The sequence below is a fragment of the Camelus dromedarius genome, chromosome 7 (genome assembly GCF_036321535.1).
Source record: "Camelus dromedarius isolate mCamDro1 chromosome 7, mCamDro1.pat, whole genome shotgun sequence".
NCBI classification, from domain to species: domain Eukaryota; kingdom Metazoa; phylum Chordata; class Mammalia; order Artiodactyla; family Camelidae; genus Camelus; species Camelus dromedarius.
This window is the reverse complement of record NC_087442.1, coordinates 43,342,505-43,366,584: the sequence shown is the minus strand read 5'-3', so window position 1 is coordinate 43,366,584 and position 24,080 is coordinate 43,342,505. Positions and strand designations below refer to the sequence as shown.

General features: G+C 47.5%; 2 protein-coding genes across 2 annotated transcripts in view; both read right to left on the bottom strand.

The window, feature by feature from the left end:
* The window catches only part of HOXA3 (homeobox A3), a 44,951-nt gene that overhangs the window by 7,332 nt on the left and 13,539 nt on the right, over positions 1 to 24,080 (bottom strand). Inside the window, exons 3-4 of the mRNA XM_031455088.2 lie at positions 12,034 to 12,213; positions 7,686 to 7,768 (exon numbers count right to left, since the gene is read on the bottom strand). The gene's annotated coding sequence lies outside the window, so the exon portion shown is untranslated. The remainder of the gene's footprint in view (positions 1 to 7,685; positions 7,769 to 12,033; positions 12,214 to 24,080) is intronic.
* HOXA4 (homeobox A4) lies at positions 13,671 to 15,965 on the bottom strand. Its single transcript, XM_031455093.2, has 2 exons — positions 15,256 to 15,965; positions 13,671 to 14,701 (listed from the first exon to the last, which is right to left on the bottom strand). Exons 1-2 carry the CDS (start codon positions 15,860 to 15,862, stop codon positions 14,355 to 14,357), a joined length of 954 nt encoding a protein of 317 aa, XP_031310953.2. The 5' UTR covers positions 15,863 to 15,965; the 3' UTR covers positions 13,671 to 14,354.

Below are 24,080 nucleotides of genomic sequence, written 5' to 3'. Positions count from 1 at the left end.
AAACCACCTAACCCTGTGCCCTGGACATTTCCAGTTGTGGGGCAAAGGGAAAAAGAGAACCAGAATAGAGTTCCCCAGACTTTGAGCAGTTTAACTTACTTGCCACCCCCAACCCAAGAACCTCAAAGTCAATCTCTGGGGGCCCGGGATGGGCCTCCATTCTCGGAAGAACTCCCCAAGACCCAACTGAGCTGTCTCTGGTTATATTTTTAGGCAGCAACCCTTGAAATCCTGGTAGCCAGGAGGAAAGTAGCCTGAGGAAGATGCAGTTTATGGGGCAGTGAAATGGGATGTTCTGTGCTCAGGTACACACAAAGGTGCTAGAAACTCCGTTCTCCAGCTCTTCTGTGCCCATTTCACAGTACAAACATGCAGCTCACTCTCAGGCAAAGACAAACTCTGACCCCAACAGGAATCCACATCTATACTTTCTCCCCTAATTAGTGATAGGCACGCTGAGCAGAGAGGCCCGGTGTACCCGGCAATATTGCCACAACTTTAAGGAGGATGGTCTTTCTCCCTCCTAAAGCTTCTTCAACTCCCCAGATTCAAAACTGAACTCTGCAAGGATATGTGTGTGACAAAAAGAGAGAAATGGAGCTTTCGTGTAATTCCAAGGTGTCAACGGCCGGACCTTCTCAAAGGAAGGTGTTAAAAATATAAGTAGTATGTTTAAACTGTCAGGGAGCCAAAGTGTCACCTTAGAGCAAAAACAAAGCCAAGGGAAAAGGGAGAAATCAAAAAGCACTCCGGGCCAGGGTGGCCTCATGCATACCAATGGTTTTTGTCATTTATGGCTGGGCAAGATTTATGACTCGGCGCCCCAAAGCTGTAAACAGAGCACGAAACAGCAAACACTTGCTCCTTATGGCATATTGCTGCAGCACAACTTGAAAGGGGGAGCCGGGCCGCGTAGGAGGCGAGAGCCGGCCGCAAAAATCCGCTGGGCGGCATTTTCTCTTCAAACCGGCTGGGTCGGATGTGGCATTTGAAGAAAGAAGGCGTAGGTCAATAATCAACCCGCACTTTCTCCTCCAAACTGCTGACGCGACTCACCGCCTTCTCAGCTAAGCCAGCTGCAGGGAAGGCATGCACTCCGTGAGAACCTACCAGGGAGAGGAAGGCCGGGGCCGAGGGGGCCCAGGGCGCCGTGGTGAGGGCTGGGGAGCCCGGGGCGCATACCTTTCCATCTGTGCCAAAACCGGGCCTGCAAAACGAGGAGACTGGACACCGCCGAGCCGCAGGAGCCCAGGGCAAGGGGAGCCCAGGGAAAGCCGGGGCCTCCGCCTGAGCCCGACTAAGTGGCCTCTTGGCCGACAGCTGCTGCGGACAGAAATGGGGCTCCGACCTCAGGACTAGGGGCCGGCAGCCTGACACGCAAATTGCTGGGGTTCAGGCCTCTGCTGAAATCCAAAGGACTGGCTTTTGGAGCTAGGCAGGTGAGGTGATTTAAAATAATAACGTATAATATCTGAAGGGTTTTTATTGTCTTTTAAAAGGAAAATACCTTGTCGATTCCCAGCGTCAGAAATCACCCTCCGCTGCCGTTGCGCTCTTTCTAGGCAAATCCAGCAACAATTCACTCGGCTCCGCCAAAACCACTGAGGTTTTCTTTGGGGAGAGGACCTCTTGACTCCCCCAATACCCCAAGTCCCATGCCCCCCATCTTTTGCCCGGGAGGATGAGAAGAAAACATTTTCTCAGCACTAGAAGAATATTTGAAAGAGCGGAGGTGTGCTGGTGCCTCTCCACCCTTCACAGTGTTCTCCCTGTGAACTTGTCACGAGGGCCTCGGGTGGGTCCTAGGCTGGCTGTGCACCCAAGGAGGAAGGTGAGGAATAACTGTTGGCAAGAAGAGGCATGGAAATCCCAGAATGGGGAGAAAGATCAATGAGGAAATATGCTTGCCTTTGAGGGTTAGGCTGGCATTTTGAGGGTAAAAGAGGACTATCTTTTTTTTTTTAAGCTATAGTTTAGCTATAATGGAGTGGCTTTAGCTCTTTCTGTGGAGGAAAAACCAACTGCTTCTCTATAAACACCACTATTGGCTTCTCTTTGTGCACACTTTCATACAGAATCAGCTTGAGAGTCCATCCTTAGATATTTATTCCACTTGCTGGCACTGAAGTGACAATAAAAAGATGCCTTTAACAAACCTCTATTCCCTCTCTCATTCTTTCTAGCGAAACTATATTATTTATGAGTCTTTAACTGGGTCAAAAATGCGCCAGAACTGGGTCATAAATCATATGAAATGCTGACAAGTAATTGAACAGCAATTAAAGCTTACATTTTATTTCCAAGGGGTGTTTTAGAGCACTTGAAACGGCCTCAGTTAAACACGGTTACCGCCTGGGCCAGTAGCAGGGGAGGGCTGAAGCAGCCCTTCCGTCTGGAGAAGTAAATCCCACTCAAGTAGGGGAAACCTGATTTGATTTTTTTTCAAGTGCAGAAAGAAAGAAGATTTTTTTAAGTCAGGGGATAAATCCGATTCCTGATTCCTTGTAAGCACCCTTTTTCTCTGCTCCAAGAGCTTTAAGAGCAGAGGAAAGCAAAGTTTCCCTCACCTTTTTAGGGAGTTTCCATCCTTCCCAGGAGTGCTGGGTCCCTAAAGCCCAATTAGCTCTGGCTTTCCCAGCAATTTGGAAGCACACTGTTTAACTCTCATCTGCCTCCATCCTGGCTACAGCACCGTTTCTGGACCTCTGAAGCCATTGAGACATTTGCCTCTGCTTCCTACAGACCCTGCCTTCGGAATTCCCTCTAGCCCTGTCCTCCAACTCTCCACATCAGGTTGGTGGGGTGTACAACAGGGTGCCCAAGCCTTTCGCATTATTAAGCCCAAACTCAGCTCCAGCTCCCTCCTTTCTATGTCTCCTGAATGTTAGAATAACAGAGTTTCTGGGCATCCAGCATGCTTGCCCCCACCCTAAGCCTTTCCTAGATTTGCACTGTCTTTCTCCACCCCCTGCTTGAGCAGAAGGTGCTCCAGGAAACAATGGCTCCTCCTCAGGGTCTGGCTCCTTCAGTCTGGCAAGTGGAAAAGTGCATCCTGCAACCCAGCACTGAACAAAGTAGCCTGAAGCATCATCAATAAAATGGCAGCGCATCTGTACACTCATTGATTTCTCTCCCAGCTGCTCTGGCTGTGCAAGTCAGCCCTCACCCTCCATCCCGCCGGCAAACACGGCAAACGCGGCTACCCAGGAAGCCATTCCCTTTCTCATTCACCCAGCCCCCACCCCCTCCAGGCAGTGGAGTCCAGCAAGCGCAACACGGGCCACCTTGGCCGGAGCGGGCGCTTCGGGACCCTCCCTCTGCCTGGGGCTCAGCTTCTGGGACTCAAGTCCCTCTGCAGTGGACAAAGCCACCCAAGCATTGGAGGCCACCAGGCCCACCTAGTAGCCCCCAACTGCTCTTTCTTTACATCCCCCCAACACTTTCCAGGGAATTAAACTCAGTCTGAGGAGCTACTGGGGATCTTTCAAATGCTTTCGGTTCTAAAGGAGAAACAAAAGAAGAGAAGCACAGAGGGTCCTGTCCCTGAACCAGGGTCTCCTCGCCTGACCTTTGTCTCTCACAGCCATAACTCACTCTAGATATGAACAATCAACGGAAATACCTTAAAATAAATTCCATCCTCCCGGTGTGGCCTGGAATCCCATCGGCTAGCTTGCCCAGAACTGCTCCATGAGCGCTGAAAACTGCAACCCGCTAGGAGAGTGCTCTCCAGAGAAGGGGAAGGAGAAGGAGGAGGTGGGTGCGTGGGGGTGGGGGAAAAAGCTCTCGCTCTGTAGAGAATCTAGAAAACGTAATCACAGATGAAGCCCGCCTGGGTCTCCGCTCCAAATGCCACAATAATGTGCTGTATTATGTGCTCACGTGGTCATACGTCAACTTAAATCCTTTTATTTGAAATAGGGAATCACTGAAGGAACTAGATTTGCTAGCAGAACATTTAGCTTTCAGGGAGGGGAAGTGGGGGACCCTGACCAGCAGTAGGGAATAGTTTTGTCTAGGGCAGTGGGACTCTGGGGGCACCTCCCCGCCCCACCCCACCCACACCAACACATGCCACACAAAGCCACTTATCTCTGCTTAAATTTCTTTACACCCAATCCAAACACAAGGGAATAGCAATCCTGTCCCCATCCTTATAGTTCATGTAACTTTCCTTACAGGCTTCCACTCACAGACAAGCTGAACTCAGAACATCCAAGCACCAGTCTCCCCTGGCCCACTGGCCAGTACATCAAAAGGCAAGGCACAGATCCCTGTCTCCAGAAGAAAACCCAGTAATGACTGGCCTAGTCAGTGGACTCCCTAATGGCCTGCCATTGTATGGAGTTTGCTAACACCCACACCATACACCACACTCATTGGAGAAACCCAAAAGGCCCATAATTACCTGACAAAAGGCTCAAGCACTTCCTCCAAGTCCAGTTGGGTTTGTTTAATGGTAGCCCCCTAGAAGAGAGATGCTTGGCTCTAGAGTGGAGGGTCAGAGTTTTGTAAAACCTGGAAAGACCAAGTACCCTGGCTAAACCTGCACTTAATCATTTCCTCAGTGCATAGCTGAGTGATACATGAAATTATAGGCTTCTAATGATGAAAAATGTAAGAGGAAATGATTTAATTGTCTCTTCAAGAGAGAAAAAAAGGAACCAACCTTTGCTGGCATCCCTTGAATTAACCTACAAGACAACCTAGGACACTCTCTGCAGATGGGTCCACTCCCCCAAGACAACTCTCTGTCAACCATCAGAAACTGAACTGGACCAACTTTGCTCAAGAGGATCCTAGCATTCCCCTGCCCTCACCCTACTCCAACTCCTGCCTTCTTCTAGGTGACACTGCCCACTGTCAAGCTCTCAGGAGCCCTCTAAAAATTTCCTCTTTTCAGGTCTTAGTTTCTGAACTTGGGGAGTGCTCTGAGGTGGTGAGATCCTCATGCCATATTCCTTTGTTCCTTGAGTGGGTCTTCAGCTGGCTCGGCCTCCCTAAGTGTGAGGACTCACTTGTAGCAGCTGCAGGAAGCTGTGCATGATTCCTTCCCCCCACTCCTACCCTGCAGAGGAACCGAGGGGCCTGGTGAGAAAGTAAGGCCTTCCGTAAAGGAGCCTGGTCATGGGGGTCTCCAAATCAGAAGGGCAATAAAAGAGGAGACCTAATCCCTTGGAAGTGAGCCCTGGTCTAAGCTGGAGGCAGTGTTCTAATAAGGTTCCATCTGTGGGATAGCTGGGAGAGAACCTCTAATGTGAACCTTCCCAGTTCTGACCTAAGCCACAAGCTAGAAAGTGACAACTCAGAGTGAAAACCTGCTTCTCTCAGGTTTGGGGGTAAGGGACAGGACCAAAGACTGGTTTCAAAAATGCACTCTCCAGTCCCCCCCAAGGACTCAGACAACTAATGCACTGTCCTTTGCTCCTCTTATCCCTTCTACCCACACAATTTCACACGGAGCTCCTCAGATAGCCTGGCAAACTCCCCTCCCCCACAACCAAAGTTTCTGCAGAGGCTTTAACTCAAAGATGAGAAGGGGCCCCCTTCAGAACTCTCAGAGCAGTCTGGAGCAAACCAAACTCCCAAGGCAATAAATCAATAGGAGAAGCCTTTGGTACTGCTTCAGAGAAATGCCTTAACGCCAGCAGGGCCCAGCAGCATCTCAGCTCCAGCCAGGAGCCTCTATGCTGCTGTTAACAGCCCAGTTAATGCTTCAACTGCTGTTTAACAATTAACATTAACAACTTGGGGTGGGATGGAGTGATTGGGTGGGATGTGAAAGGAAAAATCTGAGCAAGTCAAAGGAAATTTAACTTTTGAGGTTGAAAACGGCTTCCCTAAGAGAGATCTTGGTTTGGCAAACCCCCAGGGAACCAGCAGCTGAGAGTCCTCCTTCACCACTCCGAAACCCAGCTTCCTGGAGCAAAGCTGTGGGCCTTTTATAGTTCAATTCCAGAGAACAAGAACAGAGATGCGCAAGTATCTATCCCCAGGTTGGGAAACCCAGCTGCCAGTACCCCCTCTACTGACTCCCCACATCCCCAACCTGGCCAGGACTGGGGACACATGCCCTGGATCCACACACCAGAGCCAAAATAGCCACAAAGTTGTCTTGGAAGGAGCAGGTGACCAAGGATACAGAGCTTTAGTCAATATTTGCAAGGCTGTTGGCAGATTAGCTATATCTGTATTCAAACACTGCAATCTGATTTCTCTGTCAAAAATACACTTAACATTTTTCTCCCTTTTCTTAACTCTAGTGGTCTTTCTACGTAGCATCAGGTAAGGCCCTCTTAGCCCACTTTGTTTGTGTGTGTGTGTGTGTGTGTGTGTGTGTGTGTGTGTGTGTGTGTGTGTGTGTAGGTTATAGATCATTATTTAACATGAGGTATTTCCTGTGGGTGCAACTACAGTACAAATAGGCTCCAGGTTCTCTGGACACATATGGATGTGTGTATCATTTTATACACATGGCCACAGACCCCTGCAACTATTTATACATGCAGTGTGGTTCTGTTGTGTGCAGAGATGCAAATCGTAAGTACACACTGCGTTGCAAATCCCTGAAATGTTCCGTCTATCCTTGGTATAAATAGACATACAGTAGCTGAGAAAGTAACCATCTTTACTATTACTCTGTTTACTTCCTATCTGATAAAGTAATAATTGTATCTGGAACACCATATCAGCCCTAGAGCATCACTGAATAGCATGTTTTGATTATTTAACAACCTGATATATACCGTGGTAGCAGATTTTAAGGAAGACTGAGGCCTAGGGAATAGAAAACAAAATCTTGGAAAACTTCAAAAAATAAGTAATTCCTGAAAGAATAAAGCAAATGCATTCCTTCATCCTGAGCTTCTGAAAGCTATTCCAGCAGCCCCTCCTCCAAATAGGCACAAAATTTATGGATCTTTTACAAGGTAATAAACCACAGTAATTACCTCCTTGCATCCCAAACTAAGAGAACAAATTAAGCCAGAACTTGAAAAGAATTTTAAAGAGTTTTCCCTCGTTCCAAATAGGAAAAGAAAACGCCGAGACATAGAAAACCCATGCTTTTCCAGTTGGAGGAACAGCGGATCAACCCGGCTAAAGGAACTGAGAAGCCCAGCTGCCTGTGATGTTCTACACATTTGAAATACAGCAACTTCCCCCTACCAAAGAAAGGCAAACGGATAGGAGAAACTGAAAGGCGGCGAGACAAGTTTCCTCCACGCAGAGCTGAGACTGAAGACGATCATCTAACTGAGTCTCCGCAGGCGCCACGAACAGTGGACAAGGAGAGCGGCCCACGCGGCGGCGGCTGCTGCGCCGGTGGCCTCGACTTGCTTTTGCCCTGCTGTTCCGTGTGGCGGTTTGTCTAGGGCTTGCGGGAAGAAACAAACACACCCTTCTGATACCCTCCTTCCCCCTACAGTACACACATCTTTGGTCTCTGCAGCCGCCCCTCCCTCAGGACGCTGGCTTTGGGGCAGACTCTTTGTCCGCCCGAAGCCCCGAAGCCCCGCATTCATAGGACATACAGCTGAGTGGAACCAGCTCCCAAACTCCTCCGAAGTTAAACATTGACCGCACTTCTTTCAAAGGGCAAAGGGATGCGGCTGCCAGGGAAAGTAAACTCACAAAGGCCCGGGCGCAAAGCCTGGCGCAGTGAAGAGTTTTGGTGCAGCGCTTACCTCGAAAGATGTCGAAGACTGAACCAGAGAGTGTCTCCAGCTCTGGGAGCTCAGGGAACCGCTGTTTCCGGTGTCCAGGCACTCTGCGGACAAATAAACAGCAGAGGGTGAACGGTGGCTGCGGAGGAGGAAGGGAGTTGGAGGATCGGAGTCGGAGGCGCGGGCAGCGCGGGCGCCAAGGTGGCCCCCAGGGTGACGCGGACACGAAGGAGTCGCCAGGGCACTCGTCCATGAGGCGCACTCATTGCTCTAAAGGTTCCAGTCTACAAATGGCCTGAAGATGGTGATTTATTTTTGTAAAATAAATACATACTCCATCTCCGCACCCACACTCTTCTTTTTCTTTCTTTGGGTTAGGGGAGGAGAAAGGGGAGCGGGAAGAAAATAGACCAGGCGGTGGAAGACGGAAAGGTGGAAGAAGCTTTCTGTTGGTGCGGCCGGCTCAGCAGCAAGAGTTCCTCACGCACCTCAACTTGGGGATGTGAATGCACGCTTTATTTTCTTTTGCTAACAAAGGGAAGCCTTGTCCGGGAGCATTCAATCACGGACTCTCCTGAAACCTCACTAATAGTATTCATTTTTGTTTGGCGCGAAATCAGACCCGGGTTCAGTCCATGGACCGGAGGGCAGTCTTGAGAGGTTCATTCAAGCCCTGGGACGTCACTTCTGGGTCCCAGTGGGCTGGCAGGACTACCACAGCACCCAGGTCCTCAGAGTAGGCTAAGTATGACCGCTGGAAGTAGGGGAACCTGGGAAGGAAGCGAGCATCAGACAATACCGGCCCCAGAGGCCCTACCCAGCCTCCCTTTGCTCAGCGGGCCCTGAGCTGCACCAAGCCCTAATTCTGCTGTCGCCTCATCCCTCAAGATGTTTGCAACCTTCTTTTGCCCTCTAACTAGCAAATGGTCAGCCAAATTTGGGGGGGGGGGATGTGGGAAGATACTGAGGAGGGGCAAAGAATCTTCCTGGGTGCTGGGCCCTAGAGAGAAGTCCTCTGCTGGGCTAGGGACTTTGTGGGGTCCGATTGCTTCCACAGTCCTGTCCTTGTCCCATTACCCCTTCACCCAGATCTGGGCAGCCTCCCCAAACTCTACCCTGCCCAAATCAGCCCTAGATGACTGTTCTGTGTCCATGCAATCCTGCTGATAGCCAGGAGAGGCTACCAACAAGTAACAGGTCCCCTGACCCTCAGGCTTCAAGGCCTCATAGCACACTGAACAAGTGGCCGCACACCAGCAGCTAGCTGCCCTCTGCTACCACCTCGAAACTGCAGCCCCCACCATCCATCAGACACTTGGGATTCAGAATGCATGCTGGGCCCCTTTCTCTTGTTCATACTTGCCCTCTGTGTCCCCACAGGGAGTGCCCCCTGGCCTTGGGGACCTGGTCTGACCCTGGGCAAGGTGGGGCTTAGCTACCCTGCACATTGCCACTGAACTTAGACCCGGAAAGATGCCTTACGCCACCATCCACTACCACACACACCTCACCCCTTGACGCTTAGGAGTATTGTAATTATTATGGTTATTATTATTGTTGCTATTTCCTTATCCCCAAGTCAAATATTCAGGGCTGCTGCTCCCCATAAATCGTTCAGACTAATGAGTCACAAAGAGATGCTGCCTAGGTTTCTCCCTCTGCAATGGCCGCCGCCGCCGTAGCTTCTCTCTCGGCGTTTTTGGCGCTCGCTTGCTCCCTCGCTAGCCCGGCGCGGGTGATTTATGAACACCGGGAAAATTGAACAAAGCCGCGCACCCGTCCTGTGGTATCTCTGCAGCCTTCCCCGGTGTGAATCAGAACATTACCAACTGTCTGCGCATCCGTCCCACTTCATCACCAAAGCCAAGATGTGACCGCAGAAATCCCGAGCCCCAACTCACGTTTCCCTGGTCGCCGCGCAATCCCCAGACTCGCAGAAACCCTGCAGGAAAAGCCCCAAGACCAAGTGTGGGCCTGCCAGCTCCGGTCCTCCCCGCTGACCGGCTCTCTCCACCCCTCCTGAAGGAGTTAAAAAGCCTTTGGATATAAATCTGAGGTTGTGTGCTTTTAAAAATCAAATAGGAAGTTGGGGGACTCACTTCTGAGAGATTCATTCCTAGTGAGGCCCTGACGACTCCAATCCATTCCTGACGATCCGCATTAATTATTTAATGAGTCACGTGACTTCAGAGATTACAATTTCAGTATCTCCCTGGAACAGACGCTACACCTTTATCTCCTGCAACCAGGGTCGTTGTTTGGCTTTTTTAGTTCCCAGGTCTCCGGATCACAGATGCTCTTGCCCGGCTCCCAGGCAAGCCACTGACATCGAAATCCCTGGGCAAGAATTAGTCATGCCAGGAGAACTGTAGACAGTGGGGTGCCCAATTCTCTCCCAGGCACACTGCCATCCATTCCCTCCTGAGCCCAGAGGTCAGCCCACCTGTCTCAGCGCTTAGCTAAGGCCGTTTAGTCACAAAATCTGCCTCTCTGCTTCAATTTGGTAGCTCACCAGGCAAGAACCAACCCTTCTTCCCTGGCCGCTCCACACCTGTGGCTGTCTGTTTCAAGTGTAAGCCCAGATGCATATGTTCATGCCAGGCAGAATAGGCTTCTGCAGAGAAGAGATGTCAATTCACTTACCTCTACCCAAGGTGAGACCAAAGACTTTATTCAATCTACACATTCATTAACACAAAGAACATGCAGGGGTAGGGGGAGCACTCAGCTGCCTCAGTTTCCTCATTGGTAAACTGAGAAGACAACCAAAATGGCCTCCAGATCTCTTTTACTTTGCACATTGCTTCAATCTGGGAATCTCTCTGAGTCTCAGGAATCAATCCCAGCGAGAATGGGACTGCCCTGAAAGGGGGAGGTGAGGCGGGGTTATTCCATGAGTTTGGGACATTAAGAAGAAATGCCTGAGTTCCAAGACTGAAGTTTCAGACTAGAATGTTTCACAACAGCCCCTGCAGCCTCCATGATGCTATCACGGGGTTAGAACACACTCCTCCTTCCCAGCTTGTACTCTTTGAGAGAGGAAGCAGAGTTATTCTTGGGCCAGCATATAGTACAGAGAAGGGGCAAGAGGAGCAGCTGTTGGGAAAGGTGAACCTGTGTTCTTCAATACTGGACTGCAGCTGGGGATGCAGAAACCAAGAGAATGCAAAGAACAGCCTATTGCCTGCACAGAACGGACTCATTCACATGGGGAGTCCCAGGTTTCTGTTTGCTACATTGATTCTTCGAGGTTTTTCTTTCCTTCCATTCTAAGGAGTCATTTATCTGTTTCTAGGTTGAAACCACTGTAGGAAAGGCAGCGGTGAGAAAAGCAGCACAGTTTGGAAGATCAGGGAAGCAGGGGGAAAGAGGAGAGATGGTGATACCCACCCCACGGGGAGGAGGCTGAAAGGTGGGGGGAGGGGAATGAGGGCACCCTGGGACAGTTGAATAAAAAGTCAGAGATGCTGTGCAGAGAGCCCACTCCCCATATATCTAGGTAATCTTCCCAGGAGCTCCATCCTGGGTATTAAGTACTCTACTATGCCTGTCACAGTTGAATTCCTGCTGTAATAAAACACCGGGTATATCGTAGATTTCAGCAAAAATAGGAAAGAGGTCCTACAAAGTGCCATTTTTCTTCAGGGGGGAGAGTCTTAAGCACTTAATTCAAACTGTGACCATTAAAGTGTCTCTTATCCGATTTAGGTTGATTTCAGATGTTGACAAAACTTTTATCTCTGGAGTCATGCACAGTGTGGCTCTGTGACTAAAGCAGATGAGTATGTATTAGAGGGAAGGAAGGAAAAAGAGAGAAAGAAGAGGGGAGCATGTATAAGGGTCATTTTGGTAGAATTATAGAGCTTACACAAAATACTGTCTTTAAAGGTCAAGGGTTTGAGGGGCCAGTAGGGTTAGCTTTAAAAAAAAAAAACAATTAATGAGATAGAAAATTTGTCCTCTGGGTGAACTCTCATGGTTGCCCTAGCAAAGGGCAGACAATGCACGATTTTGAAGCACAAAGTGGGATTTTCTAAGCTGTTATAACAAGCTCCCTTAAACCAGATCTGAAACAGGCAAAACACTTGAAGAAATGACATAATCATCTGGATCACTGTGGATAATTTTAGCTTTGTAAAACTTAACAATACCTTAATAAGCAAGACAGTTTGGGCAAAAACTTGCCATTTGTCCTGGAATATTAGAAAAACAAGCCTGAGTCTCTCTCTCTCTTGCTTTCATGGATAGGCTCAGAATAAGTGAAAGAAAGTTACCTCTTTCACCCCCATACAAGTGCCTGCGGTATGAAGCTAATGAATGCCCCTGTACCCTCCTTCCTTCCCTATCAAGGAGAAATATAAGAATTTACCTTAAGTGATGATAATCTGCCATTTGAGGTTTTGCAGCTTGACATTCAATTTCCACCAAGAATCCAGGCATTTTTTGAGCAGACAGTGAAGATGCTGAGTCTTTGCCCGAGACCACATTATTTGCAAGAAGATCCCAAGCTTCTCCATAGACTTTTCCCAGAGAAGGCCTTTCAGAATTGCTGTTGAATCACAAAGAAGTATTTATTGTATAAGGTGATTGATGATTCCTCAGAAAATTGCTATTTTCAGGGTGATTTAATTTCGTTTTACAAGTGCGTGTGGTAGGGGGAGGGATAATAAGTTTTAGCAGTAGTCACAGTGCTTCCAGAAATCCCTGGCACCCGTTCACGCCTTGTAAGATGCACTTTATGCCAGGTTTGGCCTGACTGGGGCAGGAGTGTATTTGTTTGCCCCTGAATTTTCTTGGGGAGAAGAGGAGGGCCCTCAGAGACTAACTGTCCATTGCTTTTCTCTGGAATTTGGTTTGCTCCCAGGTAGACAACTGATCGCCCTTGCCTGTATCACACACAGGGCATCAGAGGCGAAAGGGGTAGCAGCGCTGACCACTGGCTAACGGTTAGCCACTGACGGAAAAAGCCTCTGACAGTGCAGAGGTAGGTGAGTGCCCCCTCCCATCTGTGCTAAAATTATTACATAAACTAAAAACTACACTAATTCAAGGCCAGGTGACATTTCTAATATTCTGGGGATAGTGTGTGCTGGTTTTCTGAATCATTTTGCAGAGCAGTCCCTTCAGTGACAACCAAATCTAACTTCTCTTTTCTGATTTGTAAATCAGTAAACAAATACTAGGGCTATGGAGATTGAGAAGTGGGTTTTGAGTTCAACCTTTTGAATCTAGATCTCTAGGCTGGGCAGAAAGTTCTGAGAGCATGTGAGGAAGGTGACCCTAGTTCAGAGTTTGGCTTTCTTCCAGCACCTAATACTCCCAGATCTGCCTTGCTTGGGGCACATTTTAGGGTGCCATGATGCTTCTTCTTTCCTTAGAAGAAATTTTGGAGGGTGTACTGGGAAAGTTTAGTTTATTTTGAAAGCTCTTGCTTCAAAGAAAGAAACAAATAAACAAACAAACAAAAATCCCAAGCTGTAGTTAGTGACGAGAACCTTAAAAACAACCAAGAAACAAAAAACAATCTCAACCCTTTGCACAAACTATTTTTTATCTCCAGGGAAACAGGCAGATTAAGTGTGAAGGTGCAATAAATACCAAAGGGACCACTTCTTTCCAAGTGTGTTCGGAGTTCAGCGTGTAGAACAGCTGCAGAAACTCCTGGGCCCACAGCACTGAGCGGTTTCACCTTTCATTGCAGGGAAGGACACGTTTCTATGCCTTACACAGACTTGAAGCCTGAAAGCCTGGCCAAGTTTGGGAAGAAGAGGAGCCCTCTCAGAGCTCAAGAGCCTTCCTACTCTTTGGAACTTTTCCCATAGTGGGTCAAACTCGACAAGAGTTCAGCTCAAGTTGAACACACTCGTACAAATTATGGGAGCAGTCAATTCAAGTGAACACAACTCAAGCCATCTACAGGATTTTTACATGCAAGGTCAAACATCTCAATCCAGAAAATTTTTTTCTTAAATTAAAAGTAAGAAACACACAAATGTGTCATAGAACTTTAATGTTTTTTAAACAGAGTTTATTCTTAGCATATGGCTTTCTATAGAGCCACACCACAATTTGGACAGTTGCACATGGGTCTAAATGCACTCCCCCTCCCCCGAGATTGTATCTCAGAATAAGACAACAATATCTCTACAACGTTTTAAATAAATGAAAAGAAGGGAAACTAACACATCATATCTACCACCAATGTCTATACATTTTGAGAATTAAATAATCTTGTGAGATCCACAATGTCTACTCATTTATTCAGTTCAATACAAGCTTGTATGAGCTGCCTTTAATGAGGGAGGGGGAGGTGGGAAAAACAGGAAAAGGGTCTGTTTTCTTCCTCTTGAAACAAATATACACGTACATGTCTGCTGTCAGCATGGGCTGTGCAGCTGACTTTAGCCGTCTCAGAAATATTTGATACCTAGTGGTCCTTCTCGGATACCCAAACCTGGCAGCCTTGTTCAGGCCAGCAGGTTGTTCCACCAGCCAGCATCTTGGTCATTGTCCTCTCTTGGGTAGCAACCAGCTCATACTCTTACTAGGATAATGTCTTCTTCTTCTTCTTCTTTAATTATACTTTTCACCAAGTTGGGTTTTGTTTTGGGGTCTATTATGATCCGGGTGGGGAAGGGTGGATGGGAAAAGCAGAAGAGAGGAGAAAAGGTGAGGGAAAGAACTGGAACATTATATGGAGGAGGGAATGGGTGTGGAGGCGCCCTGGTGAGGGTGAGGATGCGGGTGCGGGCTTTGAGTTTGTGCTTTCCCTGGCTGGCCTGCTGAGGCCGAGGCCGAGTTTGAGGATCGCATCTTTGTGTTGGGCAGTTTGTGATCTTTCTTCCACTTCATCCTCCTGTTCTGAAACCAGATCTTGACCTGGCGCTCGGACAAGCAGAGTGTGTGGGCGATCTCGATGCGGCGCCGCCGGGTCAGGTACCGGTTAAAGTGAAACTCCTTCTCCAACTCCAAGACCTGCTGCCGGGTATAGGCGGTTCGGGAGCGCTTTGGCTCCCCTCCGTTATAACTGGGGTTGACTGAAAGCCCATCACCCCGAAGGAGAAAGCCAAGGAGAAGGGAGTGGAAAAGAGGGAAAGGCGGAGGAGAGAGAAGGTGGGGTGGGAAAGAGCAATTGGACATCATCATTATATAATAACCTGACACCAAGTTCACGCAAGATACATAAAACGGCAAAGAAAATGTTTCACAGGCTATTGACAACGGGAAACACCCGAGAGCCATAAAGAATGGTGCTGGGCATTGGGGCTGAAGAAAAGCTTCAAAGACACATGGCCTGAAGCCTCTGCCAGGGCAATTAAATTTATGGGGGCTATAATTACTGCCCTAACAGTTTGGCGTCTCGTAAATCTCCCGATAAAGGGACCCGGGTACAAAAGGGTTCTCACGTTGGGATCAGGCGGCTGGCTGGCACACACACACCCACATCCCACTGTAGCTTGGGCCAGCTGGGGGCTCCCCTCTCGAGAGGCCCCCTTCCCCTCGGCCTCTCCCCCTGACCCTCGCCCCGACCCTAGAACCCCGGGCTCGGCCCCAGCCCACCCTCACGCGCCTCCCCAGCGGCGCCACGTACCGGCGCTGACATGGATCTTCTTCATCCAGGGGTACACCACGGGCTCCTTGCCCTTCAGGCCTGGCGGGCTCTTGTCGGCCAGGAGCAGTGGGCACGCGGGGGCGCTGCCCCCTGCCGGGACGCCCGGGGCGGCGGGAGCCGCCTCGCACCGCCGCGGGGCGGCTGGAGGAGCAGCTCGATGCTGCGGGGGAGGCGGCGGCAGGACCTGACTCGCGTGCAGGCCATGCGCGGGACCCTTGGCGTGCACCGGGGGCTGTTCGGGCTGCGGCGGCCGCCCGGGGCTGGCGCCGCCGCGGTAGCCAAAGGGGTAGGCGGTGTCGGCCGCACCGTGCGCAGGGTAGAGAGCGGCCGCGGGGTAGGAGGGCTCACGGGCGGCCCGCTGCGCGTAGTAGGAGGCGGGGGGCTCGCGGCTGCCGCTCGCGTGGGGGAGCTGGGGCTGCTGCGGCTGCAGGTGCTGGGCCGCGGGCGCTGGGGGCTGTTGGTAGCTGGGGCCCCCGCCCGGGCCGCTGTCTCCGCCGCCCGGGCCGCTGTGCTGCGCGTACTCCTCGAAGGGAGGGAACTTGGGCTCGATGTAGTTGGAGTTTATCAAAAACGAGCTCATGGTCATTAATTTGTGAAGTGCAAAAATACTAATTTTTCTCGCGTTGTCGTTTTTCTGGGCTGGCTGAGGCCCCTCCCCCTCCTGCCTCGCTTCCCATCCCCCCTTTCCTCTGCTCCCTTCCCCTCCCCCGCTGTCAAGCGCCCACCCCTCCCCCTCCCGCCGCCGCCGCCGCCAACGCCACCAAAGTTCGCGCCGCTCCTCCCCCGCCCGCGCCCGGGCGCGCGCGCGCTCCGTCTCTGCCCCGCGCGCGCCCCGCCCAGTACCTCCACGTGACCCACCTCCGCCAATGTGCGCGCCGCGCGCGCGGACCCGGATCAGGAAGCGCGCGGGCGGGTGATGGATGCTGCTGTCCGGCACCAAGCGGAGGGAGGGAGCTGGCTCTTTGGTCCTCCAACCCCCCAACTTTGAGTCCCGCTGGGAATTCGGGGCCCGCAGGCTTCTGGTCCTCTCAGATGCCCAGGCCGGGCCCTGTGCGTGCCCTACTCTGGCCTAGGCCTCGGGGCAGCTAGGCAGCAACGGGGCAGCCAGGCAGCCACGGCCCAGCGCTGACCTCGGGGGCTCAGCCTCGCCTGGCCTGGCGTCTTCCAGGGTTCGAGGCCTCCTGGGGGAGGGAGTGGCGTCGGGATCAAGGGGGTATCCTGTTTTTCATCCTGGCCCCAGAATGAAACGAATGAGGCCAACAGACCGGTTTCCCTGCCCCAGTTCGTGCTCGTCGCGTCCGCGCCCGACTTCCCCGGTTTGAGAAACCAGGCAGGAGCCGAAAAGGGTGGGTGGGTAAGCAGCTGAGAGAAATTGGCCTCAGGAGGTAAAGCAAAGCCATTCCAATATAACCGGATGAGCACTTTACCTTTTTCTTTTAAAAGCAGAATCAATTGGGTTTTTTCCCTAAGAAAAACCAGAATTTTCTTAAATAGCATCTCATTTGATAGAGATGTCGAATCAGAGTTAAACATGCTCGAATTTAATAGGTGCGATTGTGAGAAAGAAGATGATCCGGGGTGGGGATAGATAGAAGTGACGACGCCTCCACAAAATCGAGCATTGACACCAACAACTTCCTACTGCAGAACAATCCGCAAACAAGAACAAGACGAGGATAGAAAATAGGCACTATGCCGATAGGTCTGTTCCCGTTAAGAACTTTGTTTTGTCTTTTGGATGCTGCTTTCTCAGGCTGTATCTGAGGCTAAAGTTACATTTAAGGACAGCTTATAATTTCTGAATTGCTGAAAATTAGCATATTAACGATTTCTGTAGCTCTGAAAAGTGGGGAGAGAGGACTGTTGCCTGCCATTTGGTAATTGAAATTTGATGGGTAAACTAATTACGCCATTATTAACAAATAAATTACTTATTAATCCCATCTAATGTTGATCTTTGAAGTAAATAATGATGCCTTTAGTGTGTACTTTTCTAAGTAACAGACACACCTAGATCCTTTACTTTTCAGCCTAGATTAAAGCAGTGCATAGTCACCATTTTAAAAATACTTTCATACTGGCTTGCAAAGCAGGGATTTTTCAGCTGCTGTACCTTAGTTGATTTTTCAAAGAGCAGTATAAACAGCCTTCTCACAACTGAGTCTGGAACGCAGACAAGGAAAGTTATAGCCTAAGCCTGGAGACACTTCAAAAGGAATGTCAATTCTATCTTCATTTATATCGGTTACTCATATGAGTTACTAAATGCTGGAATATATCCATTTGATGGATAGTCATTTAATGCTTAGCCACATAAAGCCTATTATATGGGACTAATCTTTAAACTAATTTAGGAAAAGAGGTTAAAAAAGGGATCATGTTAGCTTTCTAACTGCAATCACCCTGAAGTGGTACAAAGAGGTTTTCCATGTTGGATGTGTGTCTGTAAAGAGTGCTGTCCATCGACATGCGGCACCCTGAAAAAATTTTTAAATGAAATCTGAGCCACAGACAGAAATCAACACTGACTGTAATCTTTAGACATCCTCTCTAGACTTGGGGGAAAAAAAACTAGCCTGTGATATAGCTGCCTAAACCAGTATCTCTCTAAAGCAAGAAAAAATTATATATATATATATACACACCATATAACATGAATAATATATACCTACATAATGTAATTTACAAAACTGGGCTCTCTAAGTTTCAGGGAAGAAAAAACATAGCAAGGAAATTTTGCCCCCCTCCTCGTGTCATCAGTCTTGAGTACAGGATCTTAACCATGTCTGTTCAATATTATTTACAGACTCTAAAACACAAAATTCATGTTGTTTAGCCTCAGAACCTTCTACTGAGTTTCTATTTTAAAGTATTAACGAGGTTCGGGCACTGTTTTGTATATGTAACCTAAACGAGTTAACTGTGCCTATGTTTCATGTGGTTCTATTACTTTAGGAAGATGGGCTTACACAGAATCCCCCCAAGGCCTGCAACTTGTCTTTGTGGTTCGTATCATAAACACAAACGGAGCCAGGACCACCAAGTGTTATCTCACACACCGACATTTTGACATTTTACTGCAAGATTTATGGCTGTAATAAACAATCTCAGTACCTTTTCTAATCCTTCCACAATCTCTCTTTGCAAGCCATAGCATCATTCAATTGAATCAAATAATCTTTTGAAAAACAAAATAAAAAAACTCTTGCCTTCACATGAGATCCAAGACACCAAAGTAAAGCCAGGAAGGAACTAACTCAATAAATAAACAAGTTCACCAGCAGCATCTCGCCCGAAAAAGATGGGACGCCCTGAAATCGAGCAGAGAGGGAGCGTGCTAATCTTCGCACACCAACTGGCTCCAGTCCCAAGCAGGGTGAAAGCGTTATCCTTTCCTTGGGAAACTGGTAAGCACATTTGCTCCTTTCCACGTGCTGGGATAACATATATTCCCAACAAAAGCTTTCTTAAAATCCCATTAAGTGAAATAACTTTTCATCATGTCCTCGAATCCCAGATGGAGGAGAGCGAAGGGAGTCCAAGGGAGAGGGAGGGTGAGAGGGAGGCAGTGTTTTGCAGCCTAGTTTGAATCTGATTTGAATCATTTTGAATATATTTGGAACAGCCTTCCCTCTTGAATGCAACCCTGTCCCAAGTTTCAAAGTGACCGAACAGTGACACCGTGTGCATTTTGTTTCTTATTAATCTTACACATTGACAGTCTTTGTTAAATCACAAGGCGCGCCCTTCACCAGCCGACATTTTCATATTTGTTAGACGCGTTGACCTGAAGTTCACCTCGGCCTTGGACTTTGCGCTTCTAAAAGGTCTATACAGTGTCTTTTAGAGAGCAGGGTGCTTTGCCCAGGTCACTCCTTCTCAGGGAAAATCGGGGTGGGGGGGCAAAGGAAATGTAAACGTTATGGAATGTATTGACTGTATTTGTCCTTTGTTCTCTAGAGTGAGAGACCCCCAGCCTGACTGTTCGCCATCTGAAGCACGCCTCTGGAACGCGCACGAGAATGGCTGAATTTCAAAATGCTTGATGGTGGCATTTGAAGGGCTTCCCCCAACCTACGCTAGGCATATGATTTTAAGGAAGCAATATTTTATCAAGCATTTGACCAATTAATTGTTTGGCGGTAATTTCCTCCAAGTAGGTTATACTAATGAACACAACCCAAGTCTAAGGACTGGAATTCACATTCGGATTAGACATTAATTTTAACCAGGATTGTGTGAGAGGCCTAAAGATCAAAATCCTCCAAATGAAAAAAGTACTCTAAAAGCAATAACTTCTGCAGGTACCTTTTCTTTTACTTTGCAAACTAGGTAAGAGGTGTCTGTGATTGTTGAAGCTGACATGTTTCTAAGGTGTGGCGCGTCTTTAACCAATAACACAATACGAAGGTTTTTCTCAAAGAGACACGTAATTGTCTTGGTAATAGAGGCGGTTTCTGTTGTCATCATTTCACTAGCCCAGATGTGGTGAAGTGTTCACTGCTGGAACAGTGGTCACCACAGTTGTTCCCTTTCTTCTGTTCTCATCTGGCTCACACCCATTTGGCTTCAAGCTCTTGGCCAGAGTGAAAACTTTACACATTGCACAGTGGAAGCCATCTGATTACTTCCATGAATGCAGTGTTTGGGAAATATTTGTTTTTTACCACTGAACATACCTGGCACCAGCAAATCCAATCAACCAGAATATAGTGGGATGATCTTAAATGTCCCTGCAAGAGTCTCTGTTCTGAGTAGCTGAATTAGCTTATCTGTAAAGTTAGAAGAAAAACCTGGAAAAAATTTATTTTCTCTTCTCTGTTTCACTACACTGATTACTTGAAGATCAATACATAGAGAAGAAAAATATGTCCCCCCAAAAATAGATGCTAATGACACCAACACTTAAGGTTAATATAGGTGCATGAATAATAAAATATCGTTTAGCTCTCCAGTTGCAACGCACACAGGAGGCATGGTTCCAGTCGGCTTCCTTCACACACTGTTCCTTTTCTTTTCTACTCTCCTGCCCTCCCTCCTTAGCTTGCTTTCTCTCTCCTTAACTTTTATTCCCAATGTATTTTTAAAGAGTATTTTCTATAGAAGGGAAGTCTGTCTCAGTGGGCTTCTGAAGTGGTCTTGCATTTGTGGATTCCACCTTCCTGCTAAAATGGCATATTCTTCACAGTTCAAGTTATTCACCTAGAGATTACAGTATTTCTCTTACATTCAGTGTAGGGTTAACCATAAATATAGCGAAAACCTTTTGATAACAGGAATATTTTCATGGTACCAAGAAGTACTTTCTCACTGGTGGAGGGGTAGAGGAATCCTTTCCCTTTTGGGAGGGTTTCTGCTTTCTTTCTGCCCTTCCCAGCTCTAAGATGTCTTCACATTTACTGAGTGGCAGTTTCAGAAAAAGCATTCTGTGCTTGAAAATTGCAAAGAATACACTTTGCGAGAAGTGCCTGTGTTTGTCCTCATTCTCACACACTTTAGGGATCATTATAGGTACTAAAGAGCAAAAAAACTGGCCAATCAAAATCACGGTTTTCAAGAAGTTTTCTGCCCCATTCTCTTGCCTTTAAAGGTATGATGGAACATTGGAAACTTGCTATGTTGTTTCTTAAAGGTCCACTGATGAGTTTTGAGCTTTTTTATTTTGTGACAAACCCACAAACAGACTCCTGGTTCTCCAACATCTAAGGTGTTGGTTTTTCAATAATCTATGCCTATTTACCTGCTGCTATTCCCTCAGAATGGGAGCAATAATTCAAGATGAAATACAGCATGTATTACTCTTGAAAAAAGGAATTTTCTATCCTTTCCTTCATAATTGAGGTCATTCAACCACTAGGGTTCACCTGGAGTCCATACCATGATACACGCGTCACTCCGAGCCATTTTATCTTTTGTGCTGATAGTCAAGATCGCAGCTCTAACATTGACATCAAACTCTGTCTGGGCAGATGACTAAGAGTGCTGCACAACGTAAACTTTTGACCCTCAACTTTTTGACCTGCAGTTGCAACCACAAAGATACACAAAGCTGTGCCTCTTCTTTCAAGGGGAAGCCCCCTCCACACACACACACCCAGGATCGCAGGGATGCCCTGCCTCTGCCTCTGCCTTTTGTAATAAGAGAGTGAATTGGATTTTGTGTGTGTGTGTGCATTTCTTACTGTATTTCCTGTCAAAACAGCCTCCTACCTCCTTTTGTCAGCACTTAAATAGGAATGAGATTACATTTAAGTCACTCATCATTACCTTTACAAGGAAAATTTGTAGTGGGACAGGGGAAACTTGCAAAAAGTAAAAGAAAAAGGAAGATGGGCAGAAAGCAGGCAATGGGAGCTGGAGACTTTAGCCCTTTATTTAAAAATAAAGACGCAGCCCTAATTGTTGGAAGAGCTGGCCCAGGCAGGCGAGTTGACTGTGAACTTGTACTAAAGCGTGCTCTGCTGGCGATTCCTAGGGTGTGCAGATTTATCTTCTCTGCATTTACTTAACCCGGCAGTGAACTGCATGGGCGTCATTTGTTAGGCGATGACAGACTTCACCTCCAGCAAGGGCTGCTTCACAAAATCGTAATAATTACCCAATAACCTTCATAACAAATATTATTATTGAAAAGACCCATTTGTGGGGAGAGGACCTGGTGGGAGAAAGGCAGCTTTCTTTGTGGAAAAACAGCAAATAAAACAGACCTACACAGATCCTCTAGTTCTGGGGTTTAGAATGGTTTGGACTGAGGTTCCCCTGTCCAGTGTGGGTGGGAGCTTTGGCAGACCCCCTGAGCCCTGCCTGGAAGCCCCGTTTATAATCATTGACTGGAAAGAAATTCTACCTTACAAGCCAAAGGAATGGCACCCACAATGTTCTGCACTCTCCATGGTGGGCAAACCTCGGACAGACTCCAGAGCCAAGGTTGAGGAGAGGCTTTGAAGGGCATCTTTTAAGATAAAAGGATTGTTTTCCTCTTTAAAAACCCATCTTTCAGGATGTAATTTGCTCTCTCTTCACTAATTGTTTGGATATAATACTCTTCACATCTCAACAAATGAACATGACTCTGTTTCTGGTAGAAAATTCTGTTGCTGTCCCAGAGCTGCCAACAATGAAGCAGGGGAAAGAGCAGGGAAAAAAGGAATCTTGGCATAATGTTGTGAAATTAGACCATGGAAACCCTAACAAACCCCTAAGTAAGTGTGACCAGAAGCTTCCTATTATATTTATAGTTCAGGAAATATTGTCTCTTCAGCTTGTAGAAACACACAGGGCCCGGCACATTTCAGACGACTTCTCCTTTTACAAGACAAGGAGCAAAGACACTTTTGCCACCGACTGAGGCTGGATGTCTTCATAAAGCCCTTGATGACAGTTTTTTTTTTCCCTAAGTAAGTTCCTCTGCGAAAATAACCCCACAGAATGCACGAGGGGAAAAAAAAAACTTATCTACAACATGAGCAGATAACCAACCATCCTCTTTACTATGCTTCCTATGAAAATAGGAGGAAAGAAAAAAATTCCTCCAATGACGTTCACGTAGGTCTGATGGGATGCTGTATTTTTAAAAAGTCATTTAACTTCATGTGAGTTGGCCTGCTCTCTTAAGCTCTAAAGTTTTATGATGATTACAGCAGACAGAAATAAGCAAGCTGACAATATTTATAGCCTGTAATTTTTTTTAATACATGGGAAAGGTTCCCCATATTCTGTGATGCTGGTCCAACAGTCTTTCTGCTGGTACCCACACCCTAGGGTGGGATTTGGCCATGGAAGTGGCGTGGACACTTCCTCCAAGCAAGTTACTCAAATGAACCTGCCAGTAGCCTTATCACTCTTTTTTTCTGCCACTAATTTTAGTCACCAAGAAATCACTCAAGCAAGGTCACCAAATGAGTAACTAAAATAAAACCTTAACCCAATATTTTCCAATAAAGAACCCAAAAGTCAGAGCAGCGGAACAAAGACTCCAGAATTCTCACAGACACATAAAAGAATTTGAGAACCCAAATAGAGTTTATATTCTGGTTCCCACTAAGATGCAGACACATCTTCCTAGCTGCTGAATTATCAATGCTCACTTTAACAGGTTACACAAAATGATTTCGGGGATTTGCCTTGCCACTATTCAAGAGAAATGGAACTTGTGAGAGGGTTTTGATTTTCCAAAAAAACTTCCCAGGTTTTGCTTTCTGGACTTCTGATTTTGGGATATCTGTTGGACTTACGTTGAGTGTAAGTGGCCTCTGCACAGCAAAGTTTGTGGAAATTCCTCACCTATACTTTCAATTTCTTCACTTTAAGGACTTAGTAAATACCTTTACCAATTAGCATCTGCAGAAGACTACTCAGCTAGCTCCTAAGCAGAAAAGCATTTGGAGACAGAAGATCCCATTTTTTGTTTCATTTCTGAGTTGGAGAATTTAGCTTAGTTCTTCATATGGGATATGGGGAAGTCCGCTAGGCCCCTGTGGGTACCCATCCAGAGAAAGACCCCAGGACAGGCCACAGCGTCCCCAGTCACGGCTTTGCCACTGAAGAATGTAAGGGGTTGGGGCCAGAAGGGGTGGCTGAGACCAAGCTAGAATTGTACCCCAGAAAAATTTATTTCACCTTACTTCCCCCATTGGTGCAATACTGGGGATTGTTTTGGAAATCATAGATTATGTAAATTTCCTGGGATCAAACAGAAAGAGCAGCTAACAAAAGAAAGGCGGAAATCTCCTACTGACAAACGACCAATTTCTTCCCTAAACTATCCTTTATGATGTGTGAGGAAAAACAACCTAATGGCTCTG

What these genes read in the sequence shown, in the direction of transcription:
- HOXA4 (XM_031455093.2), bottom strand. Translation starts at nt 15,862, where the DNA reads ATGACCATGAGCTCGTTTTTGATAAACTCCAACTACATCGAGCCCAAG. An exon ending in GAAGATCCATGTCAGCGCCG is followed by an intron (nt 14,702 to 15,255) that starts GTACGTGGCGCC and finishes ATGGGCTTTCAG; the next exon opens with TCAACCCCAGTTATAACGGA.